This window comes from Saccoglossus kowalevskii, chromosome 20, assembly GCF_978046115.1.
Source record: "Saccoglossus kowalevskii chromosome 20, keSacKowa6.1, whole genome shotgun sequence".
In the NCBI taxonomy this organism is placed as follows: domain Eukaryota; kingdom Metazoa; phylum Hemichordata; class Enteropneusta; family Harrimaniidae; genus Saccoglossus; species Saccoglossus kowalevskii.
This window is the reverse complement of record NC_140660.1, coordinates 9177347-9191621: the sequence shown is the minus strand read 5'-3', so window position 1 is coordinate 9191621 and position 14275 is coordinate 9177347. Positions and strand designations below refer to the sequence as shown.

Sequence of the window (14275 nt, the reverse complement as noted above, 5' to 3'; positions counted from 1 at the left end):
CGCGTTATTTATTTATTTGTCTACATTAATTATCATTAATTTTCTGTCATATAAATATGATTTGAAGGGGGCAGCATATGAGGGTTTGAATATCGTTAGCATATCGTCAGAATTTTGTCATTCCTTTTGTAAGTAATTTATGCATGGTTTAAGCAATTGTCTTGAGCTAGGGACTTCGTAAAAAACATGTCCCATTTATTTAGACTAACTCAACTTCGCAATCATAGTCTAGATGCTAACACTTGATTTTGGCGAATCGCGCGCTATTCGGGCAGACGACAACACGGTCCACAATTTTGAGTTCAAAGTATTCGTTCTAAGCACAACAACTTTAACAAAATGGGCCAATTTCAAGTTTGTTTATCTAAATAGTGCATTCATATTTCAAATTGGTAATTGCTACGGCAACTACATTTCTTTAAACGATTCCGATCTATGTTCATTTTTGGATTAACTCTTCGAAACTTGCTCCAAAGATATGATGACGTCAAATAATATCATTAAACGCTTCAAACACACAGTCTCGCGGATGTGTCGCTAGAATAGCAGCGGACCGTTCAGAGGTTAAAGTTCAAATCAGACACCTAGTGTTTGACTTCTTTCATCGATTGTTTAACGAGCCGTGAGTTAAAAAAATAAAGTTTACCGCTAAAGTTGTTTAATTTCACATTAAGGGGTCAGCAGGTCGACTAGTTTCACTTCAGTTGTTTACAGAATGAAAGTTATTTATCTAATCAATCATTCACATTACATGGTTGCAATCACTCTCTAACTATTTCGCATAGTGCGGACACTATTTCGTCGTCATGCACACTGCGCATGTCAGATATTTTCAAAATGGCGCCGCCGGCGGGCGTAAATTTACGCATTTCACTTTTCAGTGTTTGCGAGGAGTTTTGGAGATTAAAACGGCTATGTGTTGCCAACACTTTTTAAAAATCTTCCAATCACTAAAATTATAATATATATATGATGTTTGGAATGCAACGCACCCGCCATTAATTTACTCACCGCGACACTTCATGCTTTAGACTAATATCATTACATTCAGATGTATTGTATGGCGTGCTTTTTTTAATTCTATATATTTTTCATATTTTTTTCATATTTTGTAATTGTTTGTTATTACATGAGTATTTTTAGTACGTTCATCTTATTAGTGGGATTTCGCGATCAGCTAACCTTAAAAAAACAGCAAAATTTTAATAAATTAAAATATAAAATAAAATATATGAAAATGAATAATTACATTTAAAAAATGAAAACTAAATCGTATGAATGATCTTATTTTAATCCTGTTGGGTTAGGATAAAACTGCCCACCTATTGATTGGTCGATTTCTGTCATTTGCATAATTTAATTGAATAATAAATAATAAATAGTCACATCATCTTTATTCAAGATTTTCTGACTTCATACGCCGAGTTGGGTCAATTACAGCTAAAATAAAAACAAAAGAAATTCAAGAAAACAACATGGCTTCCCACCGAAGAAAGAGTTCAATAATTCTTGGCAAACACGTTTATCCTAGATAATCCTGCAATTATCGGGAGTGTGAACAAACGACAGAAGAGCCTCACATAAAGAAGCCCCGAAGTTTTTGATCTAACGTATTATTAAAATGTCAATTGACGGACACTCCTCTGTCCAAACCAAGGTTACGTGGTCATATTTTATTCATGTCGTCACGTGCCCATATTCGTCCTTGGCAGACTACACATCCTCACATCATTCCAAACCATAAATGGAACGTAACATTATTCTACAGGGATGGTAGGCTAGACAAACAGTAACCAGTCTGACAAGGAAAGAGGACGATCACCTCTGTCAATACATGGCACGACCATCTCCAGGTTCCTTATTTACTCCAAAATATGGGTGCGATAATATCGCGTCTCATTTGGACTGTCTTAGTCTAGCCCTGAATATCGTATGCGATCCATGCTATTCAGGTTATCCACAGTCACGTACCCGACTCATTCGGCATTCCCCGCCCGACTGAGATTATCTTGATTTCTGTCGATGGGAGACTCGAACGTTATGCGTTAGCGCCCTCTTTCTTCGCCAACATCAATTTCCCCCACTTTTGTTTACTAAGAAATAGTCGGCACCCGTCTCATAATAACCCCTTATCACGAAAGCCTCATGCATTTTCCCCAGTAACCCGATAATTTAAAAAAATGAGTGTCACATGACCGCGCGGACAACAAACTAACAATAACTGTAACAATAAAAGTATTTAAATACAGTTTTGCTGGAAGATACACACCTTCCATTTACACGTCATTTCCGCCTCGTTTATTAGCAAACTCGTATTCTATAAGTGGTATGGACACGTGTACATTAAAGGGCGGTAGCCGTCGCGCTGCGCATGTGCAACATTGATTTTCCAACAATCCAATGTGCTCTTCTAATGAAAGTATGATGTAGGATCTGGGCGCGACTTGCACTAATTTTCGCCGGTGACTCCTTCGATACTTTCCAAGCACCTAAAAAATACCCAATTAAAGCTTGGTAACAAACCCAGTTTGTACTTGTTGATTTGCGGAACAGTCAAAGTCGCCATCTTTGTTTACATGAGTCCCAAATATCTCGTGCATGGCGAGATGACTACCGCTCTTTAATTGTACCTGTAACTATATTAACCCGGGCCAACCCATGGCTGAGTCAATGAAATCAATCGTAACTCCAGGAAAGTCGTCCACTAACTTGGGTCCAAGTATTTATGTTAAAACATAATGTGATTGGTCTCAAAACCAGTGAAACAAAGAAGGCGACATCCGACTGGTCGTCTTGTAGATAATTGTCTTCATGTTTAACTTACTAACGTGTCTTGTTTACTGTGTTTTCAGAAAGTTCACTGGCCGCTAAATCTGGAAGCTGTTTTCCCGGCGACGCCACAGTCACTCTGGAAAATGGACTGACGAAGAGTTTGGACCAACTTACTATTGGAGAAAAAGTTATGGCCGTGAACGAGGATGGAACAATCGTTTACAGTGACGTCATCATGATGATGGACAGTAAACCCAATAGACGGCAGCGTTTTCATGTGATTGAAACAGAGGATGGACAGAAGTTGACTCTTACTCCTCAGCATCTTGTCTACGCGAGTCGTTCGAATGTGACCTTTGACCCCGGCTCTGTGTCTCCAGTTTATGCCGCAGATGTTGAACTCGGGCATTATGTGTATACATCGCACGATAGGGGGCGCTATTCATCCATAAAGCCAGCTAAAGTAATTACAATATCGTCAGTTGAAAACGTTGGCGTGTACGCGCCGCTCACCCGGGAAGGGACGATAATTATAAACAACATTGTAGCATCATGTTATGCAATGGTAAACCACAACATTGCGCAGTTTGCGTTTGGACCAATTCGTTTCTTACATGATGTCTCCTCCCATATATGGAGAATGGTTGCGACCACGTCGACAGAGGGCGTTCACTGGTATCCGTACCTGCTTTACACGTTCGCAGGGCCATTCCTCAGTGAACACCTGGTACACGCAGATGGAATTTCTGTCTGAATTGAATCGCTCCGCAGCAAACGGTTTGAATTCTGCATCACCAGAGGGCGCAATTCACTGGATCGAATACGTCACTGGTGGGCTGGCAGGGGAACGCACGTCATTGCACGTCGAGTGAAAATGATCGCATCCTCGCCACGATGCCACTGTATACGCGTAAAAAAAGAACTAAGCGGCAACGCACCAAGTAATTCAGCAATACCATTTTTAGAAAATTGTACAAATATTTTTTTTTTCATACTTAAAAACAAAGTAGACAAAACATGAACGTGAACGTTGGCGAACACAATCAGTAACGTCACGTGATCAGTTCATTTGCATGTACCTGCTTATTATATGCCAATTTGTCAGCTGTGTATGACTTCAGCTACAGATATAAATCATTGAAAAATAGTTTATTTATATTTTTGTATATTAGAATTCTGTGTCACGTTTGGCATATCTCCCTATCTATATTATACTTGCTTTTCGTGATTTGGAGCATGCGCATAATATTATATATAAATATATATATGTATTATAGAAATATATATATATTTTACACTCGTATTGTAATTGTAGTAATTATACGCAAATTAGATGTACTAGTACTTGATATCAGAAGTGATTTGTTACTTTTTTGAAGAGAAAGAAAATCAATTGTTGTTTATATTTTGTACACTTCTTATTGACAAATATACTATTTGTCTTTATTGGCATAAATCTACGCATGCGCAAATGTAGTATTGCCTCGTTATGACTTTATGATATTGGCGCCGCCCCCTGGTAAAAGCGACAATGGTCGTCGTTCTTTCTGAATAGTACGTCACGTGTTTCAGTGTAGTACGTCATGTATTTCACTTACCGATCTTCCTGTCACCGTTTTGTGTGGTGTATACTATCATTACCCCCGAGTTTTAAAAAAAAATGACCTCATGACGTCACAATTTCAATCTAATTGCTTTTCAAAGTTTGATGGTGATAAAATTATTTTCTAATGATTTGTTTTTAAAAAAAATATCGTTCGGCGCCAAAATCAATTTTTTAATTGTTTTTTTTTTATCGTGTGAAACCCACATTTCACAGTTCTGAGAAAATATTTATTTATAAGGGAAAAAATTCACGCAAATACCAGTTCCATAGTTTTTTATTCAGTTTGACCGATGTGCTTGTTTCTGCAAACGGAGGCGAGGTATCGACTTCCGGCATCCAAGAATATATACATGTATATCTTTTTATGCAAATATTATTTTACTTTCTCCCACACACTTATTTTCAGGGCACATTAGCTGTGACGGCACCTTTCTTTAACTATCAGTGCGAATTGTGTGTTGCGCTTTTTAAAATAACTTATCATGTCTATCATTTCAAATCTCGAATGCGAGACGCCATCTTGAACGATTAGTCAATGCTAAAACATTCCAATTTTCCCATGTTGAATTAGAAATACAACTAGTCAAATTTTGAATGCGGCGCCATCTTGAATCGAATAGCCAACGACAAGCCATTTCAAATTTGGAAACAGGCGCGATCATGTACTTGAACGGAATAACCAATAACTGGACATTTTAAATTACGACTTACGCCACCAGAGTCGTATATTGAAAACAACAGCTATCTGCATATTCTGAGCTCACTAAAAATAAATACAATGTATTACGAACAGTAGACAAAGTGACGTCACAGCTAACAGTCTCATGCATATTCGTGTGGCAAGCCTTTTCATACATCTGCAAACACTGTGTCACGTGGTGCTATTGCGTATCAAATAAAACCTAACGCTTTGTGCTTTATACTAGGCGAGTCTGACTCTTTGATGACGTGATCGCACGAGAACGACTGCTCCAATCCTCGGGCTCTGCCCTCTAATAATATAATAATGATGCATAAGCATCATGGATGGGTCATTACAAATTCTTGGAGTGGTAAGAACAGAAGAAGCTACAGAGAATTTGCAAGAAGAAAAAAATATTCCAACAAGATATCTGTGACGCTATCTATTTCAACGGCATTCATGTTACCCATTACGTCATGAAATTTCTTCGCCACTAGAGGGCGGCGGGACATATAGAAAAAAGTGTAATTTTCCTCAAGAATCCCATAGCCTATATTTGATGAGTGGTATCATGTGATAAGAATGTCGTATGAGGGCGCTGTAGAGCTTGAAGTGCACTCACTACACTTGGAAAAAAATGGAGTTGGATTTATAAAAACGAGGGATACAAATGATGGGATTTTCGTTGAAGGTCTCAAGCGATTTGAAGAAGTAACGCGATTTGCGAGAGGATCACAAAGTGATCACGAACATATATTTCTAAAAATCCCAAATGCAACGAAATGAGTGAGTATGTGAAAGAATTAGTCAACGTTCGTCTCGTGTTAGCATGGAGCAAATTACTTAAAGGTCGGTAGTCCTCGAGCCACGCATGCGCGAGATATATGAATCTCATAAAAAACAACTGTTTGACTGTTGCGCAGATCAACGTGTACAAACTGAGACGCTACGACGCTAGGCAGTTTTAAGGTGATTGGGGGGTATCGAAGGAGTCATTGGCGGTAATTAGTGCAAGTCGCGCCCAGGTCAAACCTCATACGAGTGATTTCTATTAGAAGAGCGCATTTGATTTTGGGAAAATCAAAGTTTATCAACATAAATGTTGCACGTGCGCAGCGCGACGACCACCGATCTTTAAACTGCCGCATCTTTACGTATCATCGTTTCATTACCTCGAGTTTAAGAACAAATCTCTTCGCAAATCCAAATACTTTCGTGAAACATTGAGCCACCTTAAAAAACGGCATGGAGTTGATAATTCAGAGGTCATTTTCTTAGTGACTCGATCATGACACCAATACAAGTACTACTATATATTTTTATTCAGTTTTATTCCGAACATTATGCAAATTAGGTTAAAATATTGGAAGAAAATATCCCAAAATTGAATCAGCAGACTTTTATTTTATTTTTTCCTTTGCATCGAAAATTTGACAGTCCTTCCTCAAAAATGAACGTAGAATGTGCTGTGCTGTGAATGTGACGTGTTCTAAAAGCACACGTACCTCATTAAAAAAAATTCCCGACCCTTGATTTTTAATTATTTTTGCGATTCTTGTTGAAAAGAGTGAATACAAAGATTTAGACATGCAGTAATGGCATATATGAATTAAAATATTCACTGTTTATCATCTATTTAATACCAAACAAGTAAAAAAACTGGAAATTGCATTCCCTACATTTGTGTTTAGCTTTTTCTTGAGGGGGTCATTACCCCCTGTGTTTGGTATGTTGTTTGGCTTGACATTTCTTTTAAGTAATCAACAATTTGAATACCACCTGTATATAAACAATTTGTGGTCGCTATAACGCAAGCCTCACTGAATATTTTAAATTTCCTCCACTAACTTACAACACTTGTAACTAGAGGGCGCAATAAACAGAAGCGTAATGTTTATAGGAGAAAGTGATTACAGTGAAAAATCATATCCACTTTCACAAAATGTTTACTCAGCAATTGCCAAAAAATAATAAAAAACATTAACATGTACTCAATTAAAGTGTGTCTAATCAGTTTAGATAGTGGCCAATTAGCATATAATAATGGCTTCCAAAATCTCGCAGTGGAAGCATTCAATACATAAAAAGACAGAATTCAATACATAAAAAAATAAACAAAGTAGCTGCTTTCTGATTGGTCTGACTGTTTGGTTTTAGGATTGGGTAGCCAATCCAGGTACAATCTTGTATCTTCGCATTGACTCGGGTCATGTTGTTTCTGCTTTTATAGTGTTCCATTATCACATCAACTACTGTAAAGGGGTTAATTATTCACTGGGTTTTAATTTTGCTTATTTCGCTGACTGGCAAATGCGCTAAATTAAAACCCAGTGAATATGTAAAATGGAGCATAGAACACATTATCTAAATGATAAAACCGTGAATTTAATTAAAACCCACTGAATATGCCTGAAATGCTAAATCAGTGAAATTTAAACCCAGTGAAAATTAGTCATTTTACAGCATTTCAAATAACTTAGGCCGCATATGCGGGATGACCGCTGCGAAAAAGATCGGGGAATTTTGAAAGCGCGTTAAAATCAAGCGCATTTCTTAACAGATCTTAACCCTTTTACCACCCTCTTTTCATTACAAATGCAAAAAAGTTGTCCCGTTTATAGTCTGCACTTTCTTTCAAAAGATTTTGACAAAAATAGCCAAATTAAAACTGAAAATTTCCTCAAATGTTGTCTATTGGTTCCAAAATTAGGGTTCATTTGCAGAAATATTGTATAAAAAAAAAAGTACAGAAACATTTGGGCAAAAGAGTCTGGTGGTGAAAAGGTTAACTTGATCGCCTGTTTTTCATTACAAAATTCGGCCACAAGTTAATTGAACAGAAGAAGGCAATAATATGAGAAAATGGAACCCTGTTTGACAATTAAAAAAAAAGTTCCTTAGTCTTGGCTATAATTTGCGTCTATATTCAGCATATTCAGTGCTTGATTGAAACAATTGAATCAAATATGGTGTTAACATCACTTTTATTTAAGATGTAAATGGAGGCTCACACTAAAAAAAACATTGTTAACATTTGTATTTTTGATGTGTAATTGTATTTAACATGTATGTGAATGTATTATGTTGTGTTAGATTATGTGTTATGTTGTTTCAGATTATGTGGTGTGTTGTGTCAGATTATGTAATATAGAAATGTAATGTAAATGTGTGCAAATTATGTTTTAGTGATGTTGTCGGCGACTGCTAGAATGGCGCTTCTTTTTCTTTTGTTGTTCATGTCCTTGCCTGGTTCTCTCATTGGTATCTGCTTTGGCACGTGCACCACTCAAGTTATTGGTTCCAGATTTCAATTTGCTATCAGTCGTTGCACTTGAAGTGGCATTTCCCAACTGATCAGATGAAGCATCCGTAGATTCTTTGGGAGATAGCATCTTGTTTGTGTCAAAACCATAAGCGCCAATCTGTGTATCCAAGTCGTCTAAGTCCGCACAAGCAGTTGCGCAGTCCAGTTTTGCAGTTGAGTTATTTTGCTCATCAAAGAGAGAACTGGCTACAGCCCAAGATGTTAGATATTCTGAAGCTTTGGCAAAACTGCTAACCAAAGGATGGCATTTGGTGGCAGAAGAGGCAGACTGAGAAGGAAAAGATAATTCAGGCTTGTCATTAGATGATCCAGGGTTATTGGATGCACAGCTCACATCAGCAGCAGCAGTAGATGATGTCACTGTGTCTTTGGAGGTTGTGCCTTGATGTTCAGTTGGTTTAACATGTACGTTTGTGGCCGGTGTCGAAACCTGTGAATGATCTTGTCTGACTTGTCTGATTTTTTCCCACCCCTCTCGTGCTGGTTTGCAGAATTCCCTTCTCTTTCCTGCGACAAACTGTTTTGTATGTTGTCTATTCCAAGAATGTGAGTCAGTTGATTCATCTGAGGCAGCACTCGTCCCACTCGTTGATTCATTTGGTTGACTGATATGTGGTCTTGCCATCGTTACCGTGCTTTCATCAACATACATCAATGTAGGAGTTTCTCTCGAACTTTGTGATTGGTTAAAACCGATGTGATTCATTTGTTTCGCAGAACCAGGAGCCCATCTTGACCTGTAGCCTTGGTAACAAGAAGTGGCAGCGTTTTTTCTACCGGTCCCCTCACTGTCGACCATTCGGTGCAAAGATCGAATCTTTTTCCTCAAGTGCTCAATCTCGACGTGATTTGCATGATGAATATTCTCGTGGTGTTGTTTCTCTTCCTCCAATCGTTCAGCCAATCGTTCTTTCTCTAAAAACGATTTATTCAACGATGTTCCTACTTCTTTGAGATGTTGTTGCAATTCCTCAACCTGTGCCTGTAGGGCAATGGTACTCATGTTAATTATTCGCTCCCTCTCGCACGAATCAACGATGACTTTTTGTAGATGTTCATTCTCAGATTTCAAGTGGGAAACAGCTGACGTTACACTCATCATCTTCAAACACCCGGGATTATCTTCAACTGTGAACAAAAGATGAAACAAATAGTAAATTAGTAGGAAGATTTTTGCTCATTGGTTGTTCTGTTCTAACAACAATGCCCAAGACCAATCAGACAACACTTTACATAAGCAAATTAGTAACTTAGTGGACTCTAGCAAAACTTTTGCTGATTGGCTACTCCTTCCTAGCCCAATCAGACAACACTTTACTGTGGATAAAACATAAGCAAATCAGTAACTTAGTGGACTCTAGTAAAACTTTTGCTGATTGGCTACTCCTTCCTAGCCCAATCAGGGAATACTTTACTTGATTACTTAATTAAAAGTAATTCTAATAGACAAGTTTTGAGTTCCTGTGCGCCTTCTATGGTTGCTAAGCGAATAGACCTTGGAAACAATGTGTAAGCTTAGGCTACTTCTTTGCCAAATTGTTGATAACATTAATAATGGGTCACCTGACGGGCTAAATAAATAATAAAAGACTTGTTTTCATTGTGGATATAATTGTACAATGTCTCCATAGAGTGATGCCCCTACTTATCAGACTCACAACTCAACTCAACTAAATTAAATCGGTACCTTATATGCTCAAATATGTTACAGCAATTTTGTTTAGACATTGTTCATCTTTACCCTCAATAATAATCTAACGTCAACAACAATTACTTCAACAAGCATCAACTCTGCCAATGAAATCTCTGTAATATTGATACTACTGTTGTGATAAATAGAAGGTCTTAACATAGCATAGGCATTATTATCTTCCTATCATAATGGCATTATGGTAATTAAATGCATACATACAGTGCATTTTACCACAGAAACCATATCCCATGTTTGGAACAGGGCTGTGTCATTAACTTCCTTTAAAAACGACATTGTGACAATTTAATTCATACACATAAAGTGAATTTTACCACAGAAATCATAGTCCATATTACAAATATACTAGTGATTCACTTCCACCAACTCATACCTTCAATGCACGTTTCTTGAGATCTCTTGGCCACCATGTCTTTGGTAGAAGCAACAACACACTCTTGACGACCCCCAACAATCTTTTGTTCAAAATAACCAATATCAGTCTGGAAAAAGAAAAAAAAAACAATTGTTGATAATTAGTTACCATGACAGGCAAGCAGATTTGTGAAAATAAGACGGACCGTGTTACTATGAACATTTATTTAGCAATATGTATTTTTCATGTACACTGTTCTCTGAGCCAGCACGTGATTCAAATGTGACTTGTACGTGATTCGCTTGTGACTTGCACGTGATTCGCATGTGACTTGCACGTGACTAATGTTTACATACCTCTACACCGTCCATGTCCTCAACATGGGTGAATCCTTGAATAGCCAAAGTGTACAGAATGCAATCCATGTATTTCTCAAGCTTAGCATTTCTCGTTTTCACCACTTGGTGGCACTTTTCAAGCTCCGAATATCTCTGCTTGACATTTTCCAACTCCTTGACCTGCTTAGTGCTGCTCATGCGAGTCAGAAGTTTGCCAATCTCCTCTTCGAGAATCTGGTTTTCAAGAAAAAGTAGCTTTACCCGGGTTTCCATGGTATCATTTTTTTCACGGTAATGGTTTAATTGACCATTTTCAGCTACAAGTCCTTTAACTTGTTTTGTCAGTTCTTCAATGAGGATATCTTTAGCTCTGATCTTGTCATTCAAATCTCTCCTCCAATCAGCTTCCAACACGCAATCATCAGAATGTGGGTCGTACCATGTTATCATAGGTAGGGCAGGTGATACCTGAAGGGACGCGCTGCATTGGAAAACGTCACCACACTTTTGAAGAAGCGTGCCTTGTTTCTCTTGACTTTGTGTTGTTGTTGTGGTGGTGGTGTTTGTTGAATCCCACTTCTCGTTAATATCCTACAAAAGTATAATAAAACAAAAATGACAATTGGTACAGTCATGAGCTGTATGATTCGAAGAAAAAAAAAACATGGAAGATTCTGAGTTGAATTAGTATCACGCCCTCTAACCACGATCCTTTGAAGTAAATCCGCCGATGTCACTCAACACCGCGACAAAAGGGGCGCTCTCTGAATATACTGTAAAACCAATTAAACAATGAGTTCTAGTTTCAATTTTACATGTTCGCGTAGATTTAATTTAGCGGATTTTACATTATCAGTAAAAATGGGGAAATTAAAGCCCGGTGAATAATTAATGCATTTACAGTATGTCGATAAAAGTGTTCTCAACAGCACGACATCTGAGTGTCACATAACACACAGCAAAACAACGAAACATCAGTGATATGTTTTCTCCGAAGTTGCGTTTGTTTCAGATCGCGATTACTTGTAAACAAAGTCAATAAACATTGATTGCAACTGTTCATATAATGAAATTCGAATGTATAAAGAAAGAGCAGAGTCAAAAAATAACCATTCGTGTTTCGTCGTGCTTTACTCGCCACGTGAAAGTCTTGTACGACAAACTTGAAAAGCATGACGTCAGACAGCGGTCAAGCGTATTGGTTAAAAGGAATCCTGCTTGACAGCAACTTTTACAGGGCGGCAGTCGTCGTTCCGCGTCCTGTTCGATATAGGACTCATAGCGACGTACACAACGCGTGTAAAATACATTGTTTATTTACATGAAATTCGAACACGCGCTGCGCGACGACCACCGCGCTTTAAATGATATAACTACCAAAAACATAAATAATAATAATAAAAAATATAATTATAACCATTTCATTGCTTGGACTATATTCAATTGCTAGTAGGGGCATCCGGGTCACAGCCATGGGTTGATTTACTGAAATCAGCTGCTGGTTGGCAACCCCCTGTGGAGTATAAGGTACCAAGGCGCGTTCAGGGTTGTCTTCTTCCGTCTCTTCTGTCAAGTTGGTAAGGATCGCCAATAGCGACATGACATTGAATGCAAATAAGCCTTCATCCGTCAGTGTTACGTGATCTCTATTTTGGTGAAGGTTTCTTGTTTTTGTGTTCTCCGGTTCCGTAAATCGCATAAACGTTTCCATCATTGGATTTGGTTGCGAGTCGCAAAAATCCATCGCCCCCTCCGTGATCTGATCAAGCCATTTTGAGATATCACCCTCTACGTCCGAAGTTTCTTCCGTTGCTGTTGTAGCGTCCTCTTGTGGCATAGAAATGCCGTCCTGTCGTTCATCGGCACCAGACGTTCCGTAGTAATCATCCATCAGTGCCAGAGGCTCGATAGGTTCTTCTGGAGTGACTGAAACTTCTTCTTCTGGAAACGTTTCCATTTCATGACAGAGCCTGAACGAGCCGCTCACGCCGATAATTTCACCTTCTTTCGTGACGTAGACAAACTGATAAGAACCTTCCCCGTTGACGTCATAAATCGGAATAGTTCTCGTGGAGAAGACGAGACTTTGTATGAGAGCGTTGTTAGGAGCCGGGATCCACTGAAACTTGACGTAGTCACTGACCGACGTCCAACCTGCCGGGTATATACCAACCCAGTCATGTGACGACTGCGTCACCAAGTCGCCGACACGATAGGATACAAATATATCCTCGTTCGCCAAATATGAATTGTGTACGTCTCGGAACTCCACTAGTTCGAATAATGAGTTGATCGCCTCACATTCTGAACTCGAGCTAGAACTAGCCGAACTGCACGAGCTGGCATGCTTCAGGGCCGCCATACTAAATCTAAAATCTGAAATATATGAAAAAAAAATATATTTGTTAATATCAAGTATTATTACTATGGTTTTATACGGCCACGGAAATACTTTAAAATCCATAAAAACAACGACAGGGAAAAAAGGAATTTTTATACCTTTCGGTGACATATAGTATAAAATAGTATGTCGTTATATAATTCTGATATTTACGAATCATTGGGAAATTCTGGGGGAATATTATTTATTTTTCATGATATGATGCCTTTACATGAATTTCTAGAAAGATTATTTCCAAAAATTCCCATTTGTGCATTGAATTAAAAGATTTTCTTAAAAACCATGACTTGTACTAGATATAGTAGTACTTTTGAAACATAATATTGTGACACAATTGACACTATATGATAAATAGGTCGAAATGTTCAGCCCGAATAGTGAATTTCCCAATCACTGCGAGATCTCGCGTCGTGTGCGGATCAATTGTTTGCGACTGGAAATGAATTATTTGATTTAGACATGAATTTCTGTTTTGCCTAGCCCAATGTCGGAATACCAAATTTTCAAAAAGGAAAATAGCATTGATAGACCTTTACTCCATCAAAATTGACCTCCATTTGTTATAGTGATCCTCGGGGGCGGAGCTACGTCACAGACGTTCTACGTTGCTAAGACGCGCACCACTGTACCACGTATTTCTATGGGCTTTGTGCGCGCTGCTGTGGAACGCCTGTGGAGCCGGTGAAAATTCGAGAAAACAACGCAAACTCAACTTTGAAGTAATCCTGAACTTCCAAATTCATATATGTTACACACGTAGGGCTAATCTTGTTACACTGTTCAGGGCACTCTCAACAACCATCGCAAAGTACCGTTTTCTGTGAGTTTTTGGTCTTTGTTTTCACCGCGAAGGTTGCCAGGCGGTAGAAAATGCCCGGATGTCCGCCCCCGAGGATATTATTAAGCGTGGAAATACCCCATACTTTCGTTGTCTTGGTTTTACGTTCCATTTCACACATAACGCGGGATCTCGCAGTAAACGGAGAATGCTCTGTTGAAGATTATGTCACTAGTCTGAAAAACACCTAAAAGTATATGAAAGTACTCCCTTTGGCTATCCTCGGGGGCGGAGCTACGTCACAGAC

The 14275-nt window shown here is 38.5% G+C and overlaps 2 protein-coding genes across 2 annotated transcripts in view; one reads left to right on the top strand and one right to left on the bottom strand.

Annotated features, from left to right (window-relative positions):
• Nucleotides 1–3694, top strand: part of LOC100303518 (hedgehog) — a 42522-nt gene extending 38828 nt beyond the window's left edge. The window contains 2 exon segments of the mRNA XM_002740152.5: nucleotides 2853–3494; nucleotides 3497–3694. Of these exon segments, the coding sequence (XP_002740198.1) occupies nucleotides 2853–3494; nucleotides 3497–3531 (677 nt within the window). The 3' untranslated portion in view covers nucleotides 3532–3694.
• A 4333-nt stretch (nucleotides 3695–8027) lies between these two features.
• LOC102802568 (uncharacterized) lies at nucleotides 8028–12627 on the bottom strand. The gene is made up of 4 exons (XM_006823342.3): nucleotides 12207–12627; nucleotides 10808–11380; nucleotides 10470–10578; nucleotides 8028–9513 (listed from the first exon to the last, which is right to left on the bottom strand). Exons 1-4 carry the CDS (start codon nucleotides 12624–12626, stop codon nucleotides 8243–8245), a joined length of 2373 nt encoding a protein of 790 aa, XP_006823405.3. The 5' UTR covers nucleotide 12627; the 3' UTR covers nucleotides 8028–8242.
• Nucleotides 12628–14275: the final 1648 nt, after the last annotated feature.

Coding starts and splice junctions, on each gene's coding strand:
- LOC102802568 (XM_006823342.3), bottom strand. CDS start 12,626: ATGCCACAAGAGGACGCTACAACAGCAACGGAAGAAACTTCGGACGTA. Junction 11,381..12,206: donor ATAGTCCAAGCAATGAAATG/GTTATAATTATA, acceptor ATACTTTTGTAG/GATATTAACGAGAAGTGGGA. Junction 9,514..10,469: donor TCAAGAAACGTGCATTGAAG/GTATGAGTTGGT, acceptor TTTTGTTCACAG/TTGAAGATAATCCCGGGTGT.